At 35.4% G+C, this 25,665-nt stretch overlaps 1 protein-coding gene across 11 annotated transcripts in view; it reads left to right on the forward strand.

Moving 5' to 3' along the window:
• Positions 1-1,768: 1,768 nt before the first annotated feature.
• The window catches only part of LOC110458542, a 91,310-nt gene continuing 67,413 nt past the window's right edge, over positions 1,769-25,665 (forward strand). For 2 of the 11 annotated variants that reach the window (XM_021510281.1, XM_021510286.1), the window contains exons 1-3: positions 1,770-1,958; positions 7,087-7,234; positions 13,447-15,696. In XM_021510281.1, coding sequence (XP_021365956.1) covers positions 14,848-15,696 — 849 coding nt within the window. In that variant the 5' untranslated portion in view covers positions 1,770-1,958; positions 7,087-7,234; positions 13,447-14,847. Of the gene's footprint in view, positions 1,959-7,086; positions 7,235-7,259; positions 7,504-13,446; positions 15,697-25,665 lie in introns of those variants that run through there. The other 9 variants (XM_021510287.1, XM_021510290.1, XM_021510292.1 and 6 more) reach the window with 7 other exon arrangements.

Raw genomic sequence — 25,665 nt, forward strand, 5'->3', positions numbered from 1 at the left:
TTCTACAGAAATGAGCAAAAGGTTCCGAATGACTGAAGCAGACGAAAACAATGGCACAAGGACAATAAATGTACGACAAACAATACAAGTTGCTGAGTGTTGTCAGTTCCCTGTATCAGCCCGAGGGGTATATTCTGTAACGCATCCTAAACGATACAGGTCCTTGTTATCAGGCCCCTGTGGTCAGACACCAGTTTGTGGTGTGCACTCTATAAAGCACAAATAACCGGTACAGATCATTATTGTCAGGTCCCTGTGCTTAGGGTGTGTTTTCTATTAGATACAAAATAAACGGTACAAGTCCTTATTGTCAGGTCCCTGTGGTCAGACATTCCCGCGATACATTACTACCTTAAATCACAGGTACGGATTCTAGAAGTGTGAGGATAACAAAACCGCAAATGTAGAAATAATGATACGGTAATCTAACCGTTCTTGTCAACTCAACGAAGTAAACGCTCTCGTGCAAATAAATACACGACATTGGCATCGAATTGATTCATTAAAGTTCTACATCTACTGGTATTATCTAATTTGATTTGTATAAAATAACATTTTCTCTCAGATTCGAAGTCTGTCGATGAAAATGAAACCCATCAAAATGTAATTTGTCAGGTGCAGACGATATATCTAACGATTCGGCGGGTGTGAGAACGTTCATTACGTCATCATATGTACTTTTATACAACAAATTTGGCGGCATATGACGAAGTGTACAGCAATCGTACCAGATGATGTACAGTCTTACACAAACAGCGTGTTTTACTACAATACAGAGAAGAGCAGACGAACAGACGATATATCCTGACCTACAGTCTACCAAAGCTAACACAATGACGGTACTATAGATGACACAGTGAGTACCGTACGACTAATGCTACACTCCACCTAGCTAACACAGTAAGTTCCGTACGACGCTACAGTCTATCTAGATAACACAATGGGTATCGGACGACCCATGCTCTAGTCTACTTAGCTAACACAGTGAGTACCGTACACCTCACGCTACAGTCTACTTAGATAACACAATGGGTATCGTACTACTCATGATCCAGTCTACCTAGCTAACACAGTGAGTACCGTACACCTCATGCTACAGTCTATATAGCTACATGTAGCAAAATGAGTACCAGTACTTAGTCATACGAATTTAAGGTTTTAACCACGGTTACTTTTAACCAATGTAAAAAGATAAGCGCAGTCCGATCTAAAAGTATGCAGTCCTTACAACTGCGGGATAGGGAACGCTAAATGGAAGAAAATTGCGCAATCAAATGTATCACTTGATCGCACAGGTTTCCGCTGAACAATAATTGAGAGATTGTTGTAAACAAATTGAGGTTTGTAATTTCTACTGGTAAAAAGAAACAGATTTGTTTTGACTGACACCAAGAGGTCAAGCTGATCAGTTTTAATAGAGTAGTAACTGTTGTCAGACTAGCGTGAACTGTTAAAGACTCAGAGATCACGTATACTTGTCCAATATAACTGATTGATGCATGCAATCTACAGAAAGAGATGGAATTTAAATTGTTCTGATTTTTTCGTTTGATAACAACAAGCTTTTTAAAAGTAAACTATCCGAGACCTTGGGTCTTTTGAGCAAAACTGTCATTTATACGTTTTAAGTGGGGAGTAATGACGGCGGAGCGGTCGGATATAAAACAGTGATCTTTACATTACAGACGTCCGTTACACAAGTCTCAAGATCGATTTAACCCTCACAACATCATGTCTGTTTAAAGTGAGATCGAAATCCCTTTTAAAAGATACCAGTGTCTATTCGAGGAGAAATCGTATCGTACTTATTTTTAAAAGTCCGGTTGGGTGTTATGTGAACTTTATACTGTCACACACTTAGCTACGTTTACTGGTATAAGCAGAGGATATTTATTTTAATTTCAACATTTCCGTCAAATGAAGAAGACCAGGACGACAGATCGACATTGTGACCAAACGTAAGTAAGACTTTGTAATAATTCCTTCTCCTGTCAAACTCACAGGTGTTTGGGTATAAGGTGTAATGATTAATTAGGTGAAGTGTTTTTAATTTACTATACATGTTCCGTATCGTGTTAATTGTTCTTGTATTCCCAGGTACTAAGTATACGATTTACTCGTGATAGGCGACATGGAGCGTCATATTTCTCTTGTTTGTATACGTTACACAGAGCCTTTCTGATATACAAATATTGATGTTTAAATCAAATAACTTGTAACTTGAATCTTAAATGTCATCGAAAACTCAAGCTTGCTTTATTAGCGGTGAGACTTTTATTCTCTGGGAGGTAGACCACCGTCATGTAATACAGACGGAGATCATTTCACGTTTTAGTGATGTTGATATCTGTTTTTGGAGCAGAATGTCGTGTTATACAGTCAAATCTGCTTGAGCGGTCTCCTGAAATAAGCAGCCACCTCCCTTATGTGGTCAGACTGCGGTCCGCCCGATAGAAAAAAACTATATAATGAACCTGAAATTAGCAGCCACTTGTCTAATGCGGCCAGCGGTCACAAAACTCTGGCCTGAAACGTTATCTCCAGCTGTATTCAGCGGTCATTTTGTCCAGAAATTGACATCAAGAAGAACACAATATATTAACAAGAACAACTCTTAATAGAGCAAAGCTAATTACAATGTGTAATTAAAAACCATAGGTAAGGTTTGACACGTTGAATTGACAAGTTGTATATATGTGTGTATAATAAAAAAGCTCAGATACGATTGGATACTTAATATAAACGCACTATTAACTTAGAACATAATCGCCCCTCTAATCCTGTTACACGGGTTACTCACGCTACACCGCTACACATATACGCGAATCTTAATATGGAATGGAAACACATTGTAAATAAAGGTGCTGAACATCTTGGCACAATTACCAGATTTTAAGTGAAATCACAAACAAAAATGCAATTCTCATCACCGAAATTCTCATCACCGAAATTCTCATCCCCAAAATTCTCATCAACAAAATTCTCATCAAAATTCTCATTACCAAAATACTCTTCCTAACTTTCTCATCCACACAATTCTTACTCATCTCTACTATTTTCATCCACTCAAAAGTGCTTCTTCTTTTAAATCACATCCAAAATAAATTTGTTTTGCCTAATTGTTGGGTATTTCAATGTCCACTTTTAATACACAGTTTATCTAGTATTTTTTGTCATAATAAAGATTATAAAAACGTTCTTTTTCCATATACTGTACATTTAATTTAATTTTCAACTTGAACTATTTCATGTGTCATGTCGAGGATTTGAAGATAATACAAAATCTTTGACAATGTTACGATTGACCGAAACGCCTTCATGAGAGTATACAATAGGACAGCCTGGCACCGGGAGGTCAGGTGCTAATTAGTCCAGGTAAATTAATGTTGACACACTCTTCGTGGTACAAAGGGCAGGTAGTTATTATTATTCCATACCCGTCAAAACCTCAACCTCACTAAAAGGTGCAACGTTTCTCTTAATAAATATTTGCGTTTGGTTCAAACCAACTAATTGGCATTATAATTAAGAAAATCGATTCCGTTAAGTTTCTAAAAGCTTTGCCGAATGTGCCATTTAGTTAAAAGCAAGAAGTCTAAGGTAGCGATAACCACAATACTTGGACTATATGTTTACATTAGACATCCGGTACGGGATGTCACGTCCTTGCAATGGCCTGTTAACACACAACGGAAAATGTACAACAACCTATAAAAGACCAAGGTGTACGGGGATCGAGTGTTTTTTATTTAACTCCTTGATACATGTATTCAGATATTGCGGGTCACATTTGTCTTCTTTCTAAATTTTACCACTTACCAACAAAACGTAGGCAATGTTGAAGGTTGTTTACGACGTACCAGCGCTAACATTACGATTATTTAATTAATTGACTAATTTACTTATTTATTAAATCATTCATTCACTCCTTTATCGGGGTTTCACGTTGCAACAGATAAAGTTACATGAAGAGAGCAGAAAGAGTAAGTGGAAGATAAAAGAAAAAGAGATGTTCCGAGTGCTGCAGTTTGGGTGAGCAATAAACATACTATGAAACCCCCCTGTTAACTATAAAATGTAGTTGACATTTCAATCCATTTCCTTAAGAATGTCTGATTATTTCCAGTTAATACAGAGAAGTTGCATGGTCACATCGCGGCCAAGGCCTTCCATGGCGAAACGGGCATTCATATCGTGCGGAAAGGAACATCACAATAAATACTGAACTATCTCAATTACACTGCCTTATAGTCCGGTTAACAAACGGTTGCAGCAAATATTTTTCTCACAACGATGCACACGTCTATAGCAGAAAAATGCCTATCAAATATCGTTACCAACTTTAATGTGTGGTGTAACATTGAGCAAGGGACATTTAACATTCTCAAGTTGAAAGTATTTGCTTTTGTTGCTTTTTTAAGACAGAAAATGTTATTAGTTTATCTCAATCGAAATATACCTTTATGACCAATTGACTAATCTTGGATACCTGTATATAGTTTTCGTACATGACCAATATTGCTCTCACACGATATAAGCACCATCGCTGAACGATATGACAAGTATTGCAGCTTGATTTCAAATAACATAAACAAATGTTTAAAAGCCTATTAATTATTGTCGGAATGAGAGATTTTGACAGAAATTATCTAGTGTTTGGATGATCGGACTAATAAAAAGAAAAGAAAAGGAGAGCACACTTGACGTGATAGAATAGAAAAAAATAAAACTTGGGATTTTGAAGTCTTCAGAACCCTCCAGTTCCCTTAGATTAATGTTCTTGGAACTTCCAATCAAACTATTTGTTTTATTGAAACAACCAGAACGATCTAAAGGATAACTTCATAATCAATTTAGATTGTTCTGTTTCTTATGCAAAATTGCCTCTGTATTACTGAAAGGCGAATGAAAGTCAGTAGCAACAATATTGAGTATGGCCCGTGTTCACGAACAACTGTTGTTGGTGGTGGTGTCAGTCAACAATAACGGTATTCCACCTGCGGGTCCAGTTTGCGTGACAACTAGCTATGTATGATGAGGTCTACATTAAGTGTTGAAGATTTCACATGTACACAATAAAGCTATCCAATTACTGAGATTTGTGTAGTGTCGCAAACACTTAACCACCACAAACTGGACATTACACCGGCCGGAATATACAACACCTACGGTCATTTTTGCCGAGCAGATTTTACTTCTACAAAATTAGACCTGATACAAATATAACCGATCAGCGAATACTAATGTTTTGTATGGATATATAGACTTCAATAATGCCATATAAGTTTTCGATAAAATAAATATAAGCATAATTACCATCATTAATTTGGGAAGTCTCTTTATACGTAATTTCACTTTTAACACTGTTCTCCTTCTTTAGGGTGCGGCGGCTCCATCAACAATGACGATTATGCCCTCGATTTGTTTTTTAATTTATTAATTTAAATACGCCCCTAATGTCAGAGAATGTCAATTGGTACCATATGTATTTATCTTTAATCTTAATTAAACCAATGTTTTCCCAATACAGTTAAAATGAGTCATGCACGATTAGATTAAGAAGGTCTATCGTTTTCTCTCCTCTATTTATGGTGATTCATAACAGAAAATAGCATCTTTTATAAACAATTTTTAGAAACCATTTGTTAATTTTTTTTTATTGGATGAGGTATATATAGCACAAAACATGAGCGCATTGCAAACTCAGTGATGAAAATTTATTCAATTATTTTACAGTTGACAATACGATTTCCTACCGTAATAAAATAAATTCAGAATTTTCCACGTAATCACCACCCCATGAATACATGTTGTTAATGTTATTTTGAATGTCATATTAACCCTCAATACTACCTTAATCGGCCATGTATTATTGGTTGTTAAAAGTGTAGTTTACTGTGTTGCATTAAATCTCATATTGGTGCGAAACTTTGGCGACGATGTCAGGGATTCTTAAATGTCTTGTGTTAGCATAATGGTTAAATCGCCTATGCTCTATCAGCGCCCAATGCCGGAAACACTCCAAACACCTATTGGGGCATTATACAATATTTCTCATTGCGAAATGACATGGTTGTTTATCTGCCACAATGGCGGACGAAATTAAGCCATTGATACTACGTATTAGTCAGGATCTAGTTTAAAAACAGGAGACATTTAAACTTTACGAAAAAGTAATAGTGTTAGGTAACTTTCTTCAATAGATGGTTGCTCTTTGTCGACTATAGCCACTGTAGGTAAGGATTATAAGCCTTAAGTAACGAATTCCAACCCGAGCGTTACACGATGTGCTGCTTTCAGTTATCAAATGTTAACCAACTCATTCCCTATTAATACATAAAATGGACAGTCAATATTTACGTTCACACTCACTAATGGTACCAAAAGTTTGGAAGGAAAAATTTGGTCATAATAGAACTACGTTTGTAATACCAGCTCGCGCACATGTTTAGTGCAGGAATAGTGCAAGAATAGTGTACTGTATAGCGCTTTAAATTCGCGAGGTCAATATTTTGCGGTTTCATATTCAGTACATATTCACGGGGATTAAATTTCGCAGTGCACCGAAATCCCATGTGTCGTGCAAAATACCGTGAGTGTCATCATTTAGGGGTTAAACCCCGAAATACAGGTAAACCGTTAGAAAACACTGATCATAAAAATGTTGTGGCCACTTATATGCAAGTGTTGTTTTACATGGACTGCCCAGTTTTCCGGTGATAATTAAGTTTGCATAACAGCATGGGGTAATAAGTATTTTCAACATATTGTGATAAGGTCCGTAAAAGTGGTTAACATTTTCGATAATTCGCTGGTGTTAAGAATTCGCGGTTATTTGTCAAAGCGCGAATATAGCGAAACTAAAACCCCCGCGAAATGTAACCGCTATACAGTATGTATACCAGACACATTTTCGGACATTCGCTAAATACCCTGTCTATAACAAAACATATTCGGGTGGTCTGACGTAAGGGTGTTAAGATAGTCTGCTATTGATATACCGTACCACCTAATATAGGTCAATACACATGAGGCTGTCCTGTGATTAAAACTATATTAATTGATTGTATTTCCTTTTCTTTCAAGGCTGCTTGTCCACCACCGAGTTCTGCCACACGACTACCATGGTGTGGCTTTTGAGCCCGTTCTGATTTAACCAGTCCTTGGACACTTCACACACAATAGTGGCTTTAATTCTATTGTGGATTAAATACAATCTACCCTGCATACTTCTGTAAGTAAACAATTCCATGTAGTTCCACTTACACTTTCGTGGAGGTAGGTAATACAGATATACCGTCTTATAAACATCAGTGTTAGATCCGTCTACAGAAACCCTGTGTCTTCAGTAGCCCTGTGTACTTGTGGTTCTAGTGAGGCTGGGCGTACCACTTGTGTTGGGGAACCAGGGAGGATTTTACACGGGAATATTGACTTGGAATTGAGGTAGCAACACGACGTGGTGTGTTTGTGTGTACACGTGGGAGGTTTAAATCACAGAAGGTAAAGCTTTTATCTTTAATTATATAAGTTATATTCGGTGACAGTAGATAGTTTAAAATTTACTACTGTATGGTAAAACATCTTAAGTGTTAAAAACCTAATCTATAACTTTAAATGAGGCTAGAACTAGATGTCAAAGGTACTACATACGGTAGATGTCATTTAATAAAGGTTTCTATGCTTTCTCAAACTTATGTTGAAGTGTGAAATTCTAACAAAACTGTACGAGCCAGCAAGTAAAAACTTGTTAAAAAAATGTATAATTTATTATTAATTGGTTAGTTACATTTAACCTACTATGTGATATGTATTGGTACGCACCTGCATGAATTGATTGCCCTAAATAAAATAATGAAAGAAAAACTAACAATCTCCGATTTGAGAGCAAGACAAAATAATATACTGATTAAGGGGACGAATGTGCTAGATTCGAGCTCTTGTGGTATTGGCCTCCAAATATGCATCACTATTGCATGCTGTCTGTGAAACTGGCATTTTGATGGGGGTAACAATTTATTTAGAATTTGATCATAGGTTCAAATCATGAATGAGAAAAACGGAAAATATGGTTATAATCTTCATGCTATTGTAGAAACGATTAAAGGCTATATAACATCTCTGATTGGTTCCTCAAAAACCACGTGTGACAATCGAAAGTTTTATGACTTTTTAACTATAGCTCCAAATCGGCAGTTCTTTGTCGTTTCTACAACCATAATGCCATATTCTATCAAATGCTTTGATTATCACAAAACAAAGCATGCACCTATGTTTCTTTTGTTCCATAATGAGACAACAATAATGATATATCGGTCAATGAGTGGACAGATAGTGTGGAGATAAAAATCCAGATTGTTTTTGGAAAACAATTATATTCCAAAAAAGGTTTATATCTATGGCAGTTACTCGTTCAAAATTGCCGAATCAGAAAGCAAAGAAAATGGTATTTAATTTGATGGCAAGCGTTTTACTATCTTTCTTATAACAATCTGTTTTCTCTCCAAAACTCGATAAACGTATTGAAATAAAGACTTACTCTAACAGTGCTATAGGTTTACAGACTGTATTTGAAGTATTTGTAAGCATATGGTGACTAATGCTATCTATAACAGGGACTTTCCTTAGTTTCCGGCTTATAATACATGTCAAGATAAGAGGAATTATTCATACTTGATAGATAAATCATATTTCCTGAAGAATCATTGTGTGCCAAAGTAAATCCTTATAGGGCTGCAACAGGACCTTTCAAGAACATCAACATTTCCGTCACAAAAACAGCTGTATAGACTTGAAGGGTTAATGTGTTTTATATTCTATATTAGGGTTATAAGGAAAACGTTGTTTTATATTATACATTAGGGGTATAAGGAAAACGTTGTTTTATATTCTACATTAGGGGTATAAGGAAAACGTTGTTTTATATCATACATTAGGGGTATAAGGAAAACGTTGTTTTATATTATACATTAGGGTTATTAGGAAAACATTGTTTTATATTATACATTAGGGGTATAAGGAAAACGTTGTTTTATATTCTTTATTAGGGGTATAAGGAAAACGTTGTTTTATATTCTATATTAGGGGTATTAGGAAAACGTTGTTTTATATTATACATTAGGGGTATAAGGAAAACGTTTTATATCATACATTATGGGTATTAGGAAAACATTGTTTTATATTATACATCAGGGGTATTAAGATGTTTTCATTGATAGTATCAGAAATGGGGCAAATATAATAGTTAAGAAGACATGCCTTTTCATATACAACATAATTGAAATTCGTATCATTATTGAAGGGATAACTGGATTGATCACGTGATGTCTTTAACATTTAAGTAATTTCCATTGGGTCTTTCCATATGTCATACCGACAACTATTTCGTGCTTGCGTTTTTATACCATCACTTCTATTTCTGACCCCTTTAACCTGTTTCTGTAGTGATTTATCAGTGAACCGATTATGATTGTACAGATCCTGATAGGTCCTAACTCACTGGCATTTGTAACCACGAGAAGTACAGCGCTTGTATCGTTTTATATAGGGTTGCTAATCAATAAAACACTATTACCAAAATAATGAGTGGGTTAATTGCACACATGACGTATGGACATACTTTGTTTCATTCACAAGTTTTTAAAAAATTAAAAAAGTCAAAACCTTCCGACACAACCTTTTAGCATTAACGTATTCCACACACCTCGTAAGCCTTCACGAGTCTTTATTTACGTAAATCAGATCCATGTGCAGTCAATGTACTTGACAGTTTATCGGCAAATATACCCTCAGATCATTCTATCATTCAATGAGAGACCATCCCCAACATTCTCTAGCTAGGTATGACGTAATGATGTAGGACAATCACATACTGGTACTACACTGGACTTGTGACACGTGATACTAACAATCGATTAGGGTATTGATCATCTAATCAGTAGGACACCGACACTTTATAGGAATAAAATCAAGGAGTAGTGTGTTCCCTGACCACTCACAGTCGATTAAGTGAAATTGATACATTTTACCTACGCTATTTATATTTTTAAAGGTAGTGCGTAATCTGTTTAACGTAATATAAAAACACATATATCATACGAACATTATATCTTATTATAAATATTTTATAATGTAATGTTTAATCTGTTTAACGCAATAAACATGCTTTATTACATATATTGCATGAATATTTGTTACTCCTATGAAATCAAATAGAACACTCCGGTTTTAACTCGATTTTACCAATTATAATTCCCGAGTAAAATGTTTACCTCCAAAGGTCTACGCTTATCAATACAAACTTTGTATTTCGGCTAACACTTTTACATCACAAACATCAAAGAAACCAAGTTCCAAATCAAGGTGTTATTTATTTTTAAATGAAAATGTACTTATCAGATCAAAGAGAAACAAATTAAACATGTACATCAGAGCTACTGTAAGTAAACAGAATTAAACTTAGCTTTCTAGCTTTTTTAACTAATCTCACATTCAGCCTTTTTCTTAGGTTTTTAAACTATGACCATCAAATAACGGGAAGACTGAAAAGAAAAAGGCGATTTGAACATTTGACATAACTAGACATTGAGTGAATGGAGCAAGATACCATCGATTGATTAATTTTTATTTTTCGTTTAGTACAAAAGTAGGACCAGTTCTTAACTGTGACCAAATGATCCTCTCTTCATTTCCGTAAGGTCTTTTCCTTGTGCAGGAACAGTTTAACCTTGTTACGGCAACGAGTTCTGTCCCCATGCCGGGAAATACCAATTCCTTAATATGGTAGTTGTTATTCCCTGTTCAATTTTCAGCATTTAGAGAAATGGCAACAACTGGTTCACTCGTTGTCAGAATTATATGACCGGATAGAATGCTATGCTTGGTGCCCTTGGCATAGTATTTCAGTGAGGTAACACTATATAATCATCAGCAGATCCGCGCTATCTCAATGAAGTAAAAATACTTACATACCCTGCCTCCAGTACTACACATGATGTTATTTGTTTTATTCCGGGTAGTTTAATTACGGACATATACTGCTAGCACGTACGATATGAAGATGATAAGGTGTAAACTATAAAATATCCATATCAAACGTCATTCGTTCAATACTCGTTGGCATAGGTAAACAATCCCGTACCATGTCTGTCCCAGACAGAGCCGTCCACAAATGGAGCCGTAACCATAGATTTGTATTAGTGTTTCTCGGTACACAAACACTGGTCTGCACCGAGATGAAAGGCTTTGTGCCTGGCTGAATGAAATCTAAAACAATTTACATTGTGATTGATTGTCGAGGCGACAAAGCTTCCAGGATCTATCGGGAGTGTTTACCTTGGTATGGCCTAAAACTATGCTGTTCTTAGAATCGTCAATGCATTTAAATATATAAAGACTTTGTATACATGTATATATCGACAGTTGTAACTGTCATTTTTCAACAAGCTAAAATTCCAATTTAGTATTGGATAAAGATTGTCGTACATATGTCAATTGTCAATGTTTACATGGAGTCTGTTAGCCTTCTCCTAGAACATTGGGCTAAACTTAGTCATTAATGAACTATTTTCCAAAAAATAAATGTAATCTGCAGGCTGAATATCATATACCTCTCCTTTAGTTGTGCACCGTGTTAAACTAAGCCTTTGAGCTAATATCGTTAATATTTTATATTCAACACTAGTGACAACTGTCTAGATTCACAGATAAATACCTGACAAAGCATTCAAACGCTACTTCCGTTTGTCAAAAGCAGACGCAAGTGGGACGGGATCACCCCCTGACATTTGACCCCGTATCAATCCGCCATCACATTTTATAATCTACTAGAACTATACATTTTTCTAAAGTTCAGTATCTGTAGATTGCATTCAATGTACAAAATATGTCAACAGTTACTGCGAGGCACTGAAATAAGCCGGAACAAAAACATGTGCTGATTGGCTTATTTAGTTGTGGGAGTCCTCAAGCTCCACCATGGGCTACTTAGGCCTCGCCTTAGGTTGTGTACCATGTAACAGTTCCACCGGGGATACCTACAACTCTCCTTCGGTTGTGTATCAGGTGATAGTTCGGTGGTTCAAACATGTGTTACCTGTAACCTCTCTGGAGACAGTGTAACATGAGATAGTTCTATTAGATGGCGATATTTGGAGGTTAAGTACCATGTTACAGTCCAAACAGTAGGCGCCTTAAGTTCCCCTCTTCATGCATCTCAATACGTTTCGATTATCTGTCAATTCTCTACGGTATATATTCTCTCCAATCGCATATCTGACTTTTCTGTCGTGTTTTCGAAGACGGATATCAAAAAGAAATTATGATCGGTTGCAAAAATATGTTTCCTATAACATTATAATTATTTTAAACAAGGACAAAAGACAAAAGTCGTTGACGTGTACTGTTGACCTAATACTAAATGCCAGTTCTGGTACTGTCTGGAAGTTAACGTCTTTGTGCGTGAGATAGAAAAGGTCATATGACAAAGGTGTCCACAAGTGACTGGGCCACTCAACATCGCTAACGGCACCACTGAACAGATAAAGTAATATGACAAAGGTGTGACCAGATGATTGCACCGATCAGCAAGTAAGGTGGTATGATGAATGCATCCTCTGATGATGGAACCACTCAATAGATAAGGTCTTCTGGAGACTGTGTCCACAGATATCAGAATCAGTCAGGGGCCAATGTATATTGCCGTACCTATGGAACGTCATGACATGATACTCTACTCAGTCACTTAATGGTAATAATGGGCTAATACAAGATGTTCAGAGAGCAGCAGCAGCAAGGAAAACGTACATTAATGATTTCCAACATTTGCATTTGGACAGCAGAATGAGTTTAGTCACTTCATCTCAAGTAAGAGGAGGACATGTATTTTAAAACCATTTTTTCCAGGGAGAATGCATTGATCGGTATCTGCGAACTTGTAGATCGATATTTGTTCCAACGTCCCTAAACTGAAGAGATGTTTAGTTCATATGTTCTATTTACTTATAGATTCATAATTAATAGTAGGCACATACCTAATAACAGATTTGTATATACTATTGTATTCATAATTAATAATATGTTTGATAAAGAATAAGCAACATGAACAAGGTTGATCTTGAGCTTTCACTCGATACAGTGTCACAAATGTAGGTCCTTGTTTGGTACTGCTTGATACTTGTTTTAATTGATTAGTCAATAATTGTTTGCATAACGTAATCAGCACTATATATATAAACGTTCTGGTGTTATCAGGACAAATGAAGTAATTCATTCATATGTTTTGTATTAATCAAACATGACAGGTATCTACCGTAGTCCCTTAACGCAGCCTTTTAGCTTATATATGTGTGTGTTCGAATGGGCGTGAAATCATCGATTCATAAACACTCGTTTATGAGATCAATCGATGTGTTCTCTGTGTAACACTTTGTTTGTTTTTCGTTGTAGAAGGAAGACAAACAGGAAATACTCTTATCAATCCTGGCGATGTTTCTGGGATCTTCACCAGTATTGCTCGGCCCTCTATCATCGGACAAAGGACGTTACAGTGACACCCCCCTGTGATAGCTTCCCAGAGAAGTCTGCAAACACACGTTTTCTAATTTGCAGATAATAAATACATCTAATGGGTTAAAATTGATAGATCGGACTTGGACGTACCCGGATAATTAAACAGGTGACCGTAACTCGCGTGTGGACGTCAACAGTAGGATTTACCGGTGTTTAATGGAGTGTGCCGGGTAGATAATGATGGAAAGAATACACAGCTATAAATGTACAGGAAGTTAGTTAAACAAACATGGATAGTTAGACTGATTTATACTCTACAACACTACGTGTAAATGGTGACTGGTGTTCCATCACCATCCGGACGACATGCGGACGTGCTTCCAGGTATTTGGCGACCAAGCCCTCTCCGGTATTGCTACGTTACTAAGCGCCAACGAAGGGGAGCCCACAGTACGCAATAACCAACACTTTTGTTTCGCCATGAAATATCCTGCCTTGCTCAAACAAAGTTGTCACCCAAGACAAATACGGACCACGGGAGATCACGGCCGGGCTGAGCCCACCAAAGAAAAGATTTAATGTTTTTTGTCGTAATCCTGTTATTTGTATAAACCAGAATGCTCACTCCTACGTACACAGTGTAAATCTTTGAACACAGGCATGTCATTTTTTACCTGGTGTGTATCTAGATCAGTAATTAACTCAATCGGAACAGATGAACGTTCGATGGATTAAGTGAACGATAACCAGGTAAACCTGTCAATGATAGAAGTTCTGGATCAACTAATGGTGTGTTGGCTTACACTATATTGTCTTTAATGGAAAATCCTTGAAATATCATTCTTGAAAATTGAATGTATTACAACACAGCATTTACTTTATGAAATGTTATCAAACTGACAACAGTGGATGGGAATGGAAACGATACAGAAGTTATGTTTATTTGAGTGTATAGTGTTTATTGATTCAGGGAGATAAAAAGGCAAAAATAAAAAGATTCGTGAAGTATTCCTTTTAATAAGGAAATATTTGAAATGTGAAGAAAGTAAAAGGATCATAACGTCAGCAATCCACCTGATATCAGTGACAACAAGTTCATACGACCATATACCATTCGGACGTGCCACATTTCGAGGATGTTCTTGAGAATCTCCAATGAAACTTATATCAGATTCTTCTACTGATATCAGGACAAAGACACCTAGCATGATAGGAAGAAAAATCGTGAATACTTAACATGGTCTGTGATACAACGAATCTCCCAGGACCACGTAAAAGGTCGAGTTAAGTTCTTTGACATATACGGATTAAACACATCAAACGAATCACTGTTTCAAGATGGCGGCAATTTCTGCTGTATTGGTCACAGATCGACAGCGGCCAAAAACGTCTATAGCATGTAGACTTCCGCGCGTCGAAGGGGCACCCTCAAAAGACTCTCGCCTCAATATCCTCCGCCTCAAAAGGAGGATCGACCATAAACGGAAGGAGAGGTCGCTTACTATCAATGAAGTTCCGATGATGCTCCTCCCCAAGGCCAGGGTCAGGACTACCTATGACCTCATGAAAATTCGCGGGGACGCATGCGTAATCCCTGATCAGGATTACAATTCTTTACACCTGTCAACGTTACACCCCGATGCGGACTTCATGCGCGTGCGAAACAACACGTCTCGACTGTCGTTCCGAAGTAAGAGCAGATGCTCACGACCATCATCAAGGAGTGATCTAGACAGTGGCATTGGGTCCCTCAGGAGAGGTGTCACATTTGACGATTTGAGCATGAGCCAGTCGACAGTGTACAAATCAACGGAAGATTTAGACGTTTATTCTGAGGACGAGGACGTAAAACTCGCATCGCCACCGTCCCGGGAGGAAGATCTGTTATCAATGTCTATTTCCTCTTTCTTGCCATCGATAGACAGCGATCTACCGGAACATCTGGACAGTTACGGCGAAACTACCTCCATCGCGGACAATAACCGCGAAAAAACCAAGAGAAATAAGTTCTTAGACTCTTGGCGGCGAGGTCGTTCCAGGCCGCAAACGCCCGGGTGCTCCATTGAACCTTGTCATGAAGACTCTTGTCTCATATGTAAGGGATTCATGTCCGAAAAGGAACGCATACAGAAGTGCTTCGGTGGCGTGCAGAACTTCCTGGACTGGATATTCTCAAAATGGGGAAAGGTAAGTTGATTTAATTTACATAGGTACAATACGGGACATGTGCAGTTTACTATACATCCGTATATAGGATGTTCATGATTTCCGAGTTAAGTCTTATTAACCTTGGACCAAACGTTAAGCATCAGCCTTACGAATGGCCATGTTGAAACAATAACGGGCATCCTCCATCAACCGAGGAGTGCACAAGGAAATTTCAAACTGTTTGAAAATTTTGTGTTCAACTTTCGTGTAGCCACGATTTTTTATGCAATCCGTAACACTCTTCAACGAAACTTTTAACTGTATCTGGTGTTCCTACAGCCACTTTCAGAACGCTGGTTGCCTTAATCATACGGAACTTACTCTTGTGGAGTTGTTTTAGGATTTTGGGTTGAGCTAAGGATCTATCAATGTTGGGCGAACGTCTTCCCCGTTCGTTCACGAACTTACGTTAAGTTACATTGCACTATATTTGGTCACTTTTTATGTACGGGATGATCCGAAATTTGTTTGTTTTGACCCGGATATCCAAGGATGTGTTTAGGTTTTATTTTACACTTTTTCCAGGTTTTGAAAAACTGTGATATTTGTAGAAACCTTACTAAAATGTACTGAAGTACAGATCAATCTTACATAATCTGTAGTTATCCTAAACCAAAAGTGAAATCATGGCATTTCTTCTGATGGTAACCAGGGCATAATGACCACGATTAACTTGCAACCTCGGCCTGAACCGTGGCACATCCTGGACGCTGTAACGTTAGGCTTTAGGAATGTTCATCGATAGAGATATTCTCTTCATATACAAGCTTTTAAGATGATTGCTGACCAAATATGTAATATAAAAAAACTCAATTTTAGATTTGTGGCATTAAACATTTTTGAAACAAATATTTAGTAAAAACTGAATATTTTTGATATAGTATGTAACAAAGAAAGTGAATGTGTATTTGTTCTCAAACGGGATAATGCTTTCTCAAGTCTTTCATCTTAAAATGCAATGTCCATTTGATTTGGTTTTAACTATTTAGGGTGTCGCTGACATTATGTCCCATATGTTAGTAAACAAACTCTGCGATTGTCGGAAAGGCAAACCCGTTCAAAATGTTGACTCTAAGCCGCACGCCTGATCCATTATGTTAATATTTGCAGGCAATATCTTAAACCACAATTATTTTAACACATTAGTGGTGTGATTGATGTATATTTTAGAACCAAGTCAACACGTTACGGTAAAGTAGCGCGGGCAAGACCCATTATATACCGTACAGTCAACGCCTCCTAGAGAGTTCATCCAAACAACGTCTTATTCTACGTGTTTCTGAAATATTAAGGAATCGTGAAAATAACATTTCTCTATTATAGATGTTTTTATATAGTTTTAAAACTTGAAGCCAGAGAACATTTGTTAGAAAATAATGCCGCCTGTTTGAGAACGATCCTCCTTAAGTCTTGGTCTACCATTTTCTACCCTTCTATTCCATCTGTCTATGAGTATGTTGACTCGCCAGAAACTGAATATGATGTATTTGAGATTGTTCATTCTGTAAAGGCGATAACAATGTAGACCCCAGTCGGCTGTCTTCCGTAACCCCTACTTTTTATATTGTACCACTGACCTTATCAGTAAAATATTAGACTTCTTTTAAAACCTTTATTCTATTGACCTCTGTAATCCACTTACATTACGGGAAATGTGAGCTTACTCGCCAACACTTGAATTGATTACAGATATGAAAGAGATATTACTTACTATTTTAAAGTAAACTAAAAACAAATAACACAGCCACAACATCCAATAGAAGTCCTGCAGGAAACAATTAACTCTAATAAATACATTCTTGTGTTATAAGACAAAATAAAATACCAGTAATCTGAATGTAAATTAAGAAAAAGGGCAAGAATTTGTCTCATTTTGCAATTGCCCTTTTATAAATTCACATTTATAAGAAAACGAAAAACAGGTCAGCATGAAGAGATTGATAGTGCTCATAGTCTGTAAAATATACATCTTCCTAATTCAACAAAACAAACATGTCGTTAACCGAATGTGTCGTATGTTTGTTTATATTCCTAATGACAAGAGGGTATCGCAGTTCGCGAGTTTTATACAGAAAGGAGTGGTTCCAGTATATATAAAATTCGAACGTGAATGCAGTCCACATTATGTGTAACATGAGGAATTGTCGTACTAAATGTGGAGTATCTTAGATATTTAAGGATACAATTTTGGATAGGTTTTTGACGTTTTCAAAACCCGTAAGTTATCATTTCTCTTACGTGAAAGAGCAATACAGTTTTTGAGTCGGCCACTGGAGAGTGGTATTTTTGAACAGATCGTATACTAATTTGTGCGTTGTATAAGGTTGCATACAAAATGAGAGGTTTTATTTTTTACTATTGTCCTATAATTTGGGTATAAACATTTAAAGCAAATATTCGGAACACTGTAATATCGAAAACGATATATACTTTTCACAAAGTACCGTAAAACGTATTAGATGCAGATGATCTCCCTACTCCAGAGACCTTATTGGCGAAACCCGATACTACCAAGGATCACTTCGTCCTTTTGTATTTGGAAATTAGATAAGTGTATATGTTATATACTATATCGTATGGTGTATGATTACACCTGTTTCTAATCAAGCTGTGGAAAGCAAAATGCCAAAATTAGATAAGTGTATATGTCAGACAAAAGCTAAATATGAACTTCACATTTGATCACGACTATTTGCTGCAGAGACTTTACATTATATACTATATCGTAAGGTGTATGATTACACCTGTTTCTTATCAAGCTGTGAAAAGCAAAATGCCAAAATTAGATTAGGTAAAATTAATTCCACGGTACTTGTAGGTATACCAAGTATCCAGTTAATCTGTTTAGCTAAAAAGTAACGCCGATTAAACGCTTTATATGGCCACTGCACCCTTTATTGAATTCCATGGTCAGTGGGACTCTGGTCCTTACAAACAATGGCCCTGCCTGTGGTATAGAGAGGTAGATTAGTGGTACAGATCTCTGGTGTAATATTTCTACCGAGTACCAGGTCAAGGATATAATTTCTCTGATTTGAAATGATAAATGTTTTTGTTATACTTTTACTCATGAACGAGTTATGTTTGGTTATTTTGGGGAAATCAATCTGGAGTTGGCTTGACTTGGTCGTCGTATAATTTATGGTATTTAACGAATACAATTTGTTTGTTTTATTTAGTTAACACATTTTGTGTGTTATGGCTTTTATTCGACACTAAAATAAACTGCACAAATTGATATTGCTAATTTTGAAAATTGAACTATTTTAATAGTAAAATTTAAAAATAAATTTAAAAAGTAAAGACTGTACACGGACCAGAATGCAATTAAGTTCATTGACGTTAAAGCATCTTAATCAGTACGAACAGTTCCATCAGTACTAGTTGTAGCAGTCCAATTAATACAATTTAAATCAGGCCAATTGGTATAAATCAAAACATCGTTTCAATTAGTACACGGGCTAAAGCAGCTTCCTCAATTAATAAAATAAAACAGCTCATTTAGCAAACTTTAAAGCACTTAGGTATAATAAAAGCAGTTTGATCAGTGCAAATTAAAAATAACGGCAAGTAAAACAAACATGACAGAATACAAAGCCAGAGGTCACCCATCCATACATGTATCACAGCATGTAAGAGAGTAGATATTGTTTTGGATTTCTCGGAGGGAAAGCTGTTAATGTACATACAATAACTCAGATTTATTTATTTTTTTAAATCCAACTTTACTAGGTTAGAACAATAAATATGTATCTATACTAACGAATTAGAACAAGTTCCTTCGGTAACATCTCTATCCATTAATATATTACACAAACAATTGTAGTGTTTTTGATTTTTTAATATTTATCTTTATATAAAGAAAAGATGGTGCAAAAATAAAACAAAAAAATCCTTATTTTCTTAGTCTAGAAGTATTGTAAAGTTGATTCTAGTCGCGAAGAAAACAAATCCACCTTTAACCTCGTGGTATAATTCATAAAATTGATTTGACTATTGTAATGGGACCATGTTCGTATTACAAATAAAGGACAAACCGAATGTTATATTTTACTGTCATAAATATATTTACACGTGTGTTTTACAATGTATATTTTATTTACTAGCATATTTTATATTTATACAAGTTAAATGATTAATTATATTTAAAATGGTACATTAACCACTAATGTGTTTTTGCAAGTTTATTATTTCCTAATACATTGTTTATTTAAACAAACTAAAGGATTTATTATGAACATAAAGTTAATTGTTAACAAGTATATTTTTACAAGTTTCGCATGTTGCTGATATTTAAATATGAATGTTTTAAGTGTTTGAATTATGACTTGGTTAGTATCAAGTATCTGTACTACACGTTTAATACGTCTGTATATGTGTTTATAGCGTCAGGGGGGAAAGAGTCGTAATTCCTCTTCCACTCATAAAATAAATCACCTATACGTCGCTCCCGAGTGAAAAAGGCACATTTATAACATGACATTTATCATACCGAGAACAGAATCGAAAGTCACATGAATGATTTTAAGTGATATCAAAATATTTACAATTGCTTCGAAACAAGGATATATCTTTCTTGAGCACATATAGGGTACGTTGCTATCCGAGACAACCAGTGAGGTAGGAGACATTTAAAGTAGAAGTGGCGTAAAACAAGATACTTCAAACGGTGCTCAGGCGATTTTTTCACACGAACGAGACTTAAGTATTTATGTATTTTCTCGGTACATGTGTTAATATCGCCTCGACATACTTCTTTATTACTTAATAACATTCTTTGTGGTTTTATTTATAGTTTGAATCGTCTCGACGACGACCAAAATAAAGATCAACATTAACCTTATGAGAATGTTTACAGTATGACTCAGAACATCTCCTAGACATCTCCTAGAGTTAGATAAACATGATAAGTAGCTGGTACACATGTTGGGGCCCTTTCGCTATGTTACTTTATTGTACAGTATACATGTATTATTTCTAGTAAATAGCGGTCCCCAAGGAGCACTGATTTATACAACTAGCTCGAGTTAGTTAGTTTTCAAATTGTATAAAGACAGGAAAGTTGACTGAGTATTTTTTACAATTTGAAAGTTAACTTAAGAGGGTTATGACAACCAACCATTACGAAATTGTAGACCATTGTTCTCCCATAACGTCCAAATAATATCTAGAAAGCTATAAATTTCATTTAAGCAATAAATGTTTTAGCAAATGTTGTTATAGGATCATAACGGTATTTGCTAAAATACTCATTACTTATATTTACATTTTGATAGAGCAGTTTTTTGAACAACAGCAAATTAACTCTTGACAACATTGAAATTGATGACGTCACAATAGCAAATGTAAATAAATACAAATAAATTATTTACGTTTCCGTTTGGAGAAACATTTTGCTATAAATCATAACGCCACAATGGAAAACCACGGCTCAACGTATAACAAAAATATTGAAGGACGAAATGACGTGAATGGTGCTACCTACTGGTAGGTAACTAACTAATTGTGTTAACATGTACCAACACTAGGAGTGAGGAAACCTGCAGTGGTTCAGGACGAAATCAATGTGATAGTAGTAACGGTACTCTTTAAGTAAAATGTTAGTTTACCCTTATTAGTAAAATGAAGATGTAATCTTGTATTAATATCCACGGCACTTTTGTTATATCTCGCTAGAAATGGGAGTTATATTTTGGTGCAAGTAAAAACACGATATATGGTAGAGGTTTTTAATTTATCTTCTGGTTTGACAGTTTTTACAACTTCGAATAATCTCGCTCAACGAAATAGCGCTTTTGTTTATCTCACTGGTCTAAAATGTTGATCGCAACTAGTAATTGATCAATTAACTCTTTAGACACCAAAAGTTTTAACGCGTTTCTGAGTTATTGTGTATCGAAACATATGCCAATTTCTAAAGTCAACACGAAAGTAATCATGTCAGAATTGAATGAATAGGAAAGCCACAGTTCGATAGCTAATCAACCAGTTCCTCGCGCCATTTAACAGGTAGATGTTAAACGCTTATTTCCACCCAGGAGTCGGTATAACGGTAATTACCATAACCAGAGCAGGTCATACTTGTATGTATTTAATTATAAATCGAAAAACCAGTCAACATGTAAATTGCATTGTTACTTGAACACGTGTTTCCCTGACAGGACAAACAAAATAAACTACATCACAGACTTTGCCTGGGTATAATTACAAAGTGTAATTGTTCTTACCCAAGTACATGTGCTTTCTGCATGGAATAATTCCGACACAAAAGGAGCCAAACATCAAGCCGAATGAAGACCGTCGTTTTCCACCCATCGTTACAGAGTCCGAATATTCCAATAACACCATGACAACAGTCAGTCAGCTGTGTGCCTATCTGTTTTCCTCTTCTTTTTTCAGTTTAATAAGAACCATCATTCGTGTAGCTCTTATACAGTAGGTACTACTATATACAGAGCTACAATAGTACAGTAATACAGTAATACAATAGACTACAATAATACAGTAATACAATAGACTACAATAGTACAATAATACAGTAATACAATAATACAGTAATACAATAGACTACAATAATACAGTAATACAATAGACTACAATAATACAGTAATACAGTAATACAATAGACTACAATAGTACAATAATACAGTAATACAATAGACTACAATAGTACAATAATACAGTAATACAATAGACTACAATAGTACAATAATACAGTAATACAATAGACTACAATAGTACAATAATACAGTAATACAATAGACTACAATAGTACAATAATACAGTAATACAATAGACTACAATAGTACAATAATACAGTAATACAATAGACTACAATAGTACAATAATACAGTAATACAATAGACTACAATAGTACAATAATACAGTAATACAATAGACTACAATAGTACAATAATACAGTAATACAATAGACTACAATAGTACAATAATACAGTAATACAATAGACTACAATAGTACAATAATACAGTAATACAATAGACTACAATAGTACAATAATACAGTAATACAATAGACTACAATAGTACAATAATACAGTAATACAATAGACTACAATAGTACAATAATACAGTAATACAATAGACTACAATAGTACAATAATACAGTAATACAATAGACTACAATAGTACAATAATACAGTAATACAATAGACTACAATAGTACAATAATACAGTAATACAATAGACTACAATAGTACAATAATACAGTAATACAATAGACTACAATAGTACAATAATACAGTAATACAATAGACTACAATAGTACAATAATACAGTAATACAATAGACTACAATAGTACAATAATACAGTAATACAATAGACTACAATAGTACAATAATACAGTAATACAATAGACTACAATAGTACAATAATACAGTAATACAATAGACTACAATAGTACAATAATACAGTAATACAATAGACTACAATAGTACAATAATACAGTAATACAATAGACTACAATAGTACAATAATACAGTAATACAATAGACTACAATAGTACAATAATACAGTAATACAATAGACTACAATAGTACAATAATACAGTAATACAATAGGCTACAATAGTACAATAATACAGTAATACAATAGACTACAATAGTACAATAATACAATAGACTACAATAATACAGTAATACAATAGACTACAATAGTTTTAGAGTTGTCTTTCTTGTCATACAGATTGGGAGTTGATCTAGTGTAAGAGTTAAAAGATCTCAAGTATTGCAATCAGTGCTGACGAACCACGACAGACTATGACTTAGTTTGAGAACTAGTATGCATGTGTACAGAGAGGGAGACAGGTTCGCCTGGAATGGAGCATGTGATGTTCTACGATACCGTTGTTTTCCGCTAAAAATCGTACAGAGTTCTGGCGTTGCCGTCGGATGATTTTACCTGTAGAGGGGAAACAAATCCCATGCCACACCAATGCTGGGCCATTCATTGATTTGTTATACCCAGTAGAAAGTGATATATTAATATTTGATATCAATTTAATGCAATGACAAAAGTGAATTTTCATAATAAATGGATTTACAATAAAGTCAACAAGTGACAAGCCGTTACTCTTCAAATAAGTTATAACCATGCAGTACAAATCTACACTTGAGCTGGACTCGTCACTGTCGCTGATGTCACACAATAAATGTGGCCTGTATATGTTTAGGGTCACATTTCAGGCTGTTCTCAAACATTTCAAAAGAAAAAACTTAACTCATTCTGGGGAGATACTCCTGTGGTAAGACTCCCAAATTGTCAACTCCTCAGTATGTTTCAGGTTTGACAGATTAACGATTTCCTCTATAGTTGATATTTGCCAAACTTGCCTAAACGATTCTGTTAATCACATTCCATAGATAGCTAATTTGAATGCATGCTGATAAAGATTCAGTGATGATATCGATTAAGCTAATAAGAATATGTTACTTTGTAATCTAAAAAAGTCTTTTCACGCATTAACTTATTTTCAAATTTCCAGGAACACAATTATAAATATTGGGCTGTGAAGTTCTGCTTGTGTTTAGTAGTACAAAAGGGCTGGTTTGATTAATCCACTACATGAACATATATATACGACAGTTTGGGGTATCGGTTATTAAAAAAAAAAATCTTATCATTTCATCTTACTAGAATGTTTTGAAGGACAAATTCTCTAAACCAACAAATGAAAGATATTTTGTCGGCTATTTACTGATGTGTCAGTTTTACTTATTTTCGTAAGATCAACTGTATTTCTTTGAAATGTAGGTTTCGTTAGGTATATTTATTTGCTAATAAAGAGATTTTGGGCTGAATTTAGACCTTATGTATAAAGACTGTTGTTGTACGGGTGCGATGCCTAAGCAGCGTATTGACAAACCTTTAAGACAGTAATGTAGGTGTTTACTGGGCAAACAGTCCCCGTCTTAAAATAGATCTCATTCAACGGAATGATGAATGATTGAGTGTGTGATTAGGCAGATTATCCTTCACTGTGCGTAAATCCGTGGGGTGGCGAATTGGTACAAATCTGTCAATCAAACCGCTGGGGCATACAAAGAAAAGTGGTCGATAGGGTTGATATACTGGGATTGTCGTCTAAACTAATCACTTCATGGTAGAGGAAAGGCATTTTCGATCTGTTTTGGCCAATTGCCGGGGTTCGGATAGAGCATCCCTCTAGCATTAGGCCGTTATATGGAGGATGCGGGTTCGAATCCTGGTCACGGCCACCACTTTGTAACTGCGTGGGGGAAAGCTACGGGCAAAGACTAATATTCGAACATTATTACTTCCTTCCTATAATCGAAAGCTCTTCCAACTGCGCTATTCTGGTCACAAATTGACTACATTATACATTTTTATATTCTCGCAACACCGTCAGAATATCTTCATTATGAGAAATTTGACAATTTTACTGTGGGTAGCAGTAAAGGACAGAACATATCCTAGTTAACCGACGTAGTACATTAAGTCTCCTAAAACAGATCGCTTAATGAATTGACCAGAATATACTTTATTTAGTGAACATACCGCGCTTTTATCATTTACTGCTTTTTACATATTATAAACCCCTTCAATTTAGTTGGTGGTTTCAATAGGCGGATTGCTGTGTTATTTAGATCAAACATCCTGATTTTAATTAAATATTCGTCATTAGAGGCATTTTATAAACATATATTAGACAGGGTTTGTGTTGATTGGATACCGGTAACATGTATATATTTAACATAGATATATAAAACTTATATTCAAAATTAATTAAACATTTTGGACCCTCATGTCTAGCTGCTCTTAAATTAAGACAAAACAGTGACAGGGAAAGTAAAAAACAACAAAAATTATCAATAAACAAAAACACAAAAATCTGTTTTGTTAAGTCATGTTGTTCGCTGCAATATGAGAAACCATTTCGTTTTCCGTGGTATTTGCTACAAATATTTTCC

The sequence above is a fragment of the Mizuhopecten yessoensis genome, unplaced genomic scaffold (assembly GCF_002113885.1).
Source record: "Mizuhopecten yessoensis strain PY_sf001 unplaced genomic scaffold, ASM211388v2 scaffold9651, whole genome shotgun sequence".
NCBI classification, from domain to species: Eukaryota; Metazoa; Mollusca; class Bivalvia; order Pectinida; family Pectinidae; genus Mizuhopecten; species Mizuhopecten yessoensis.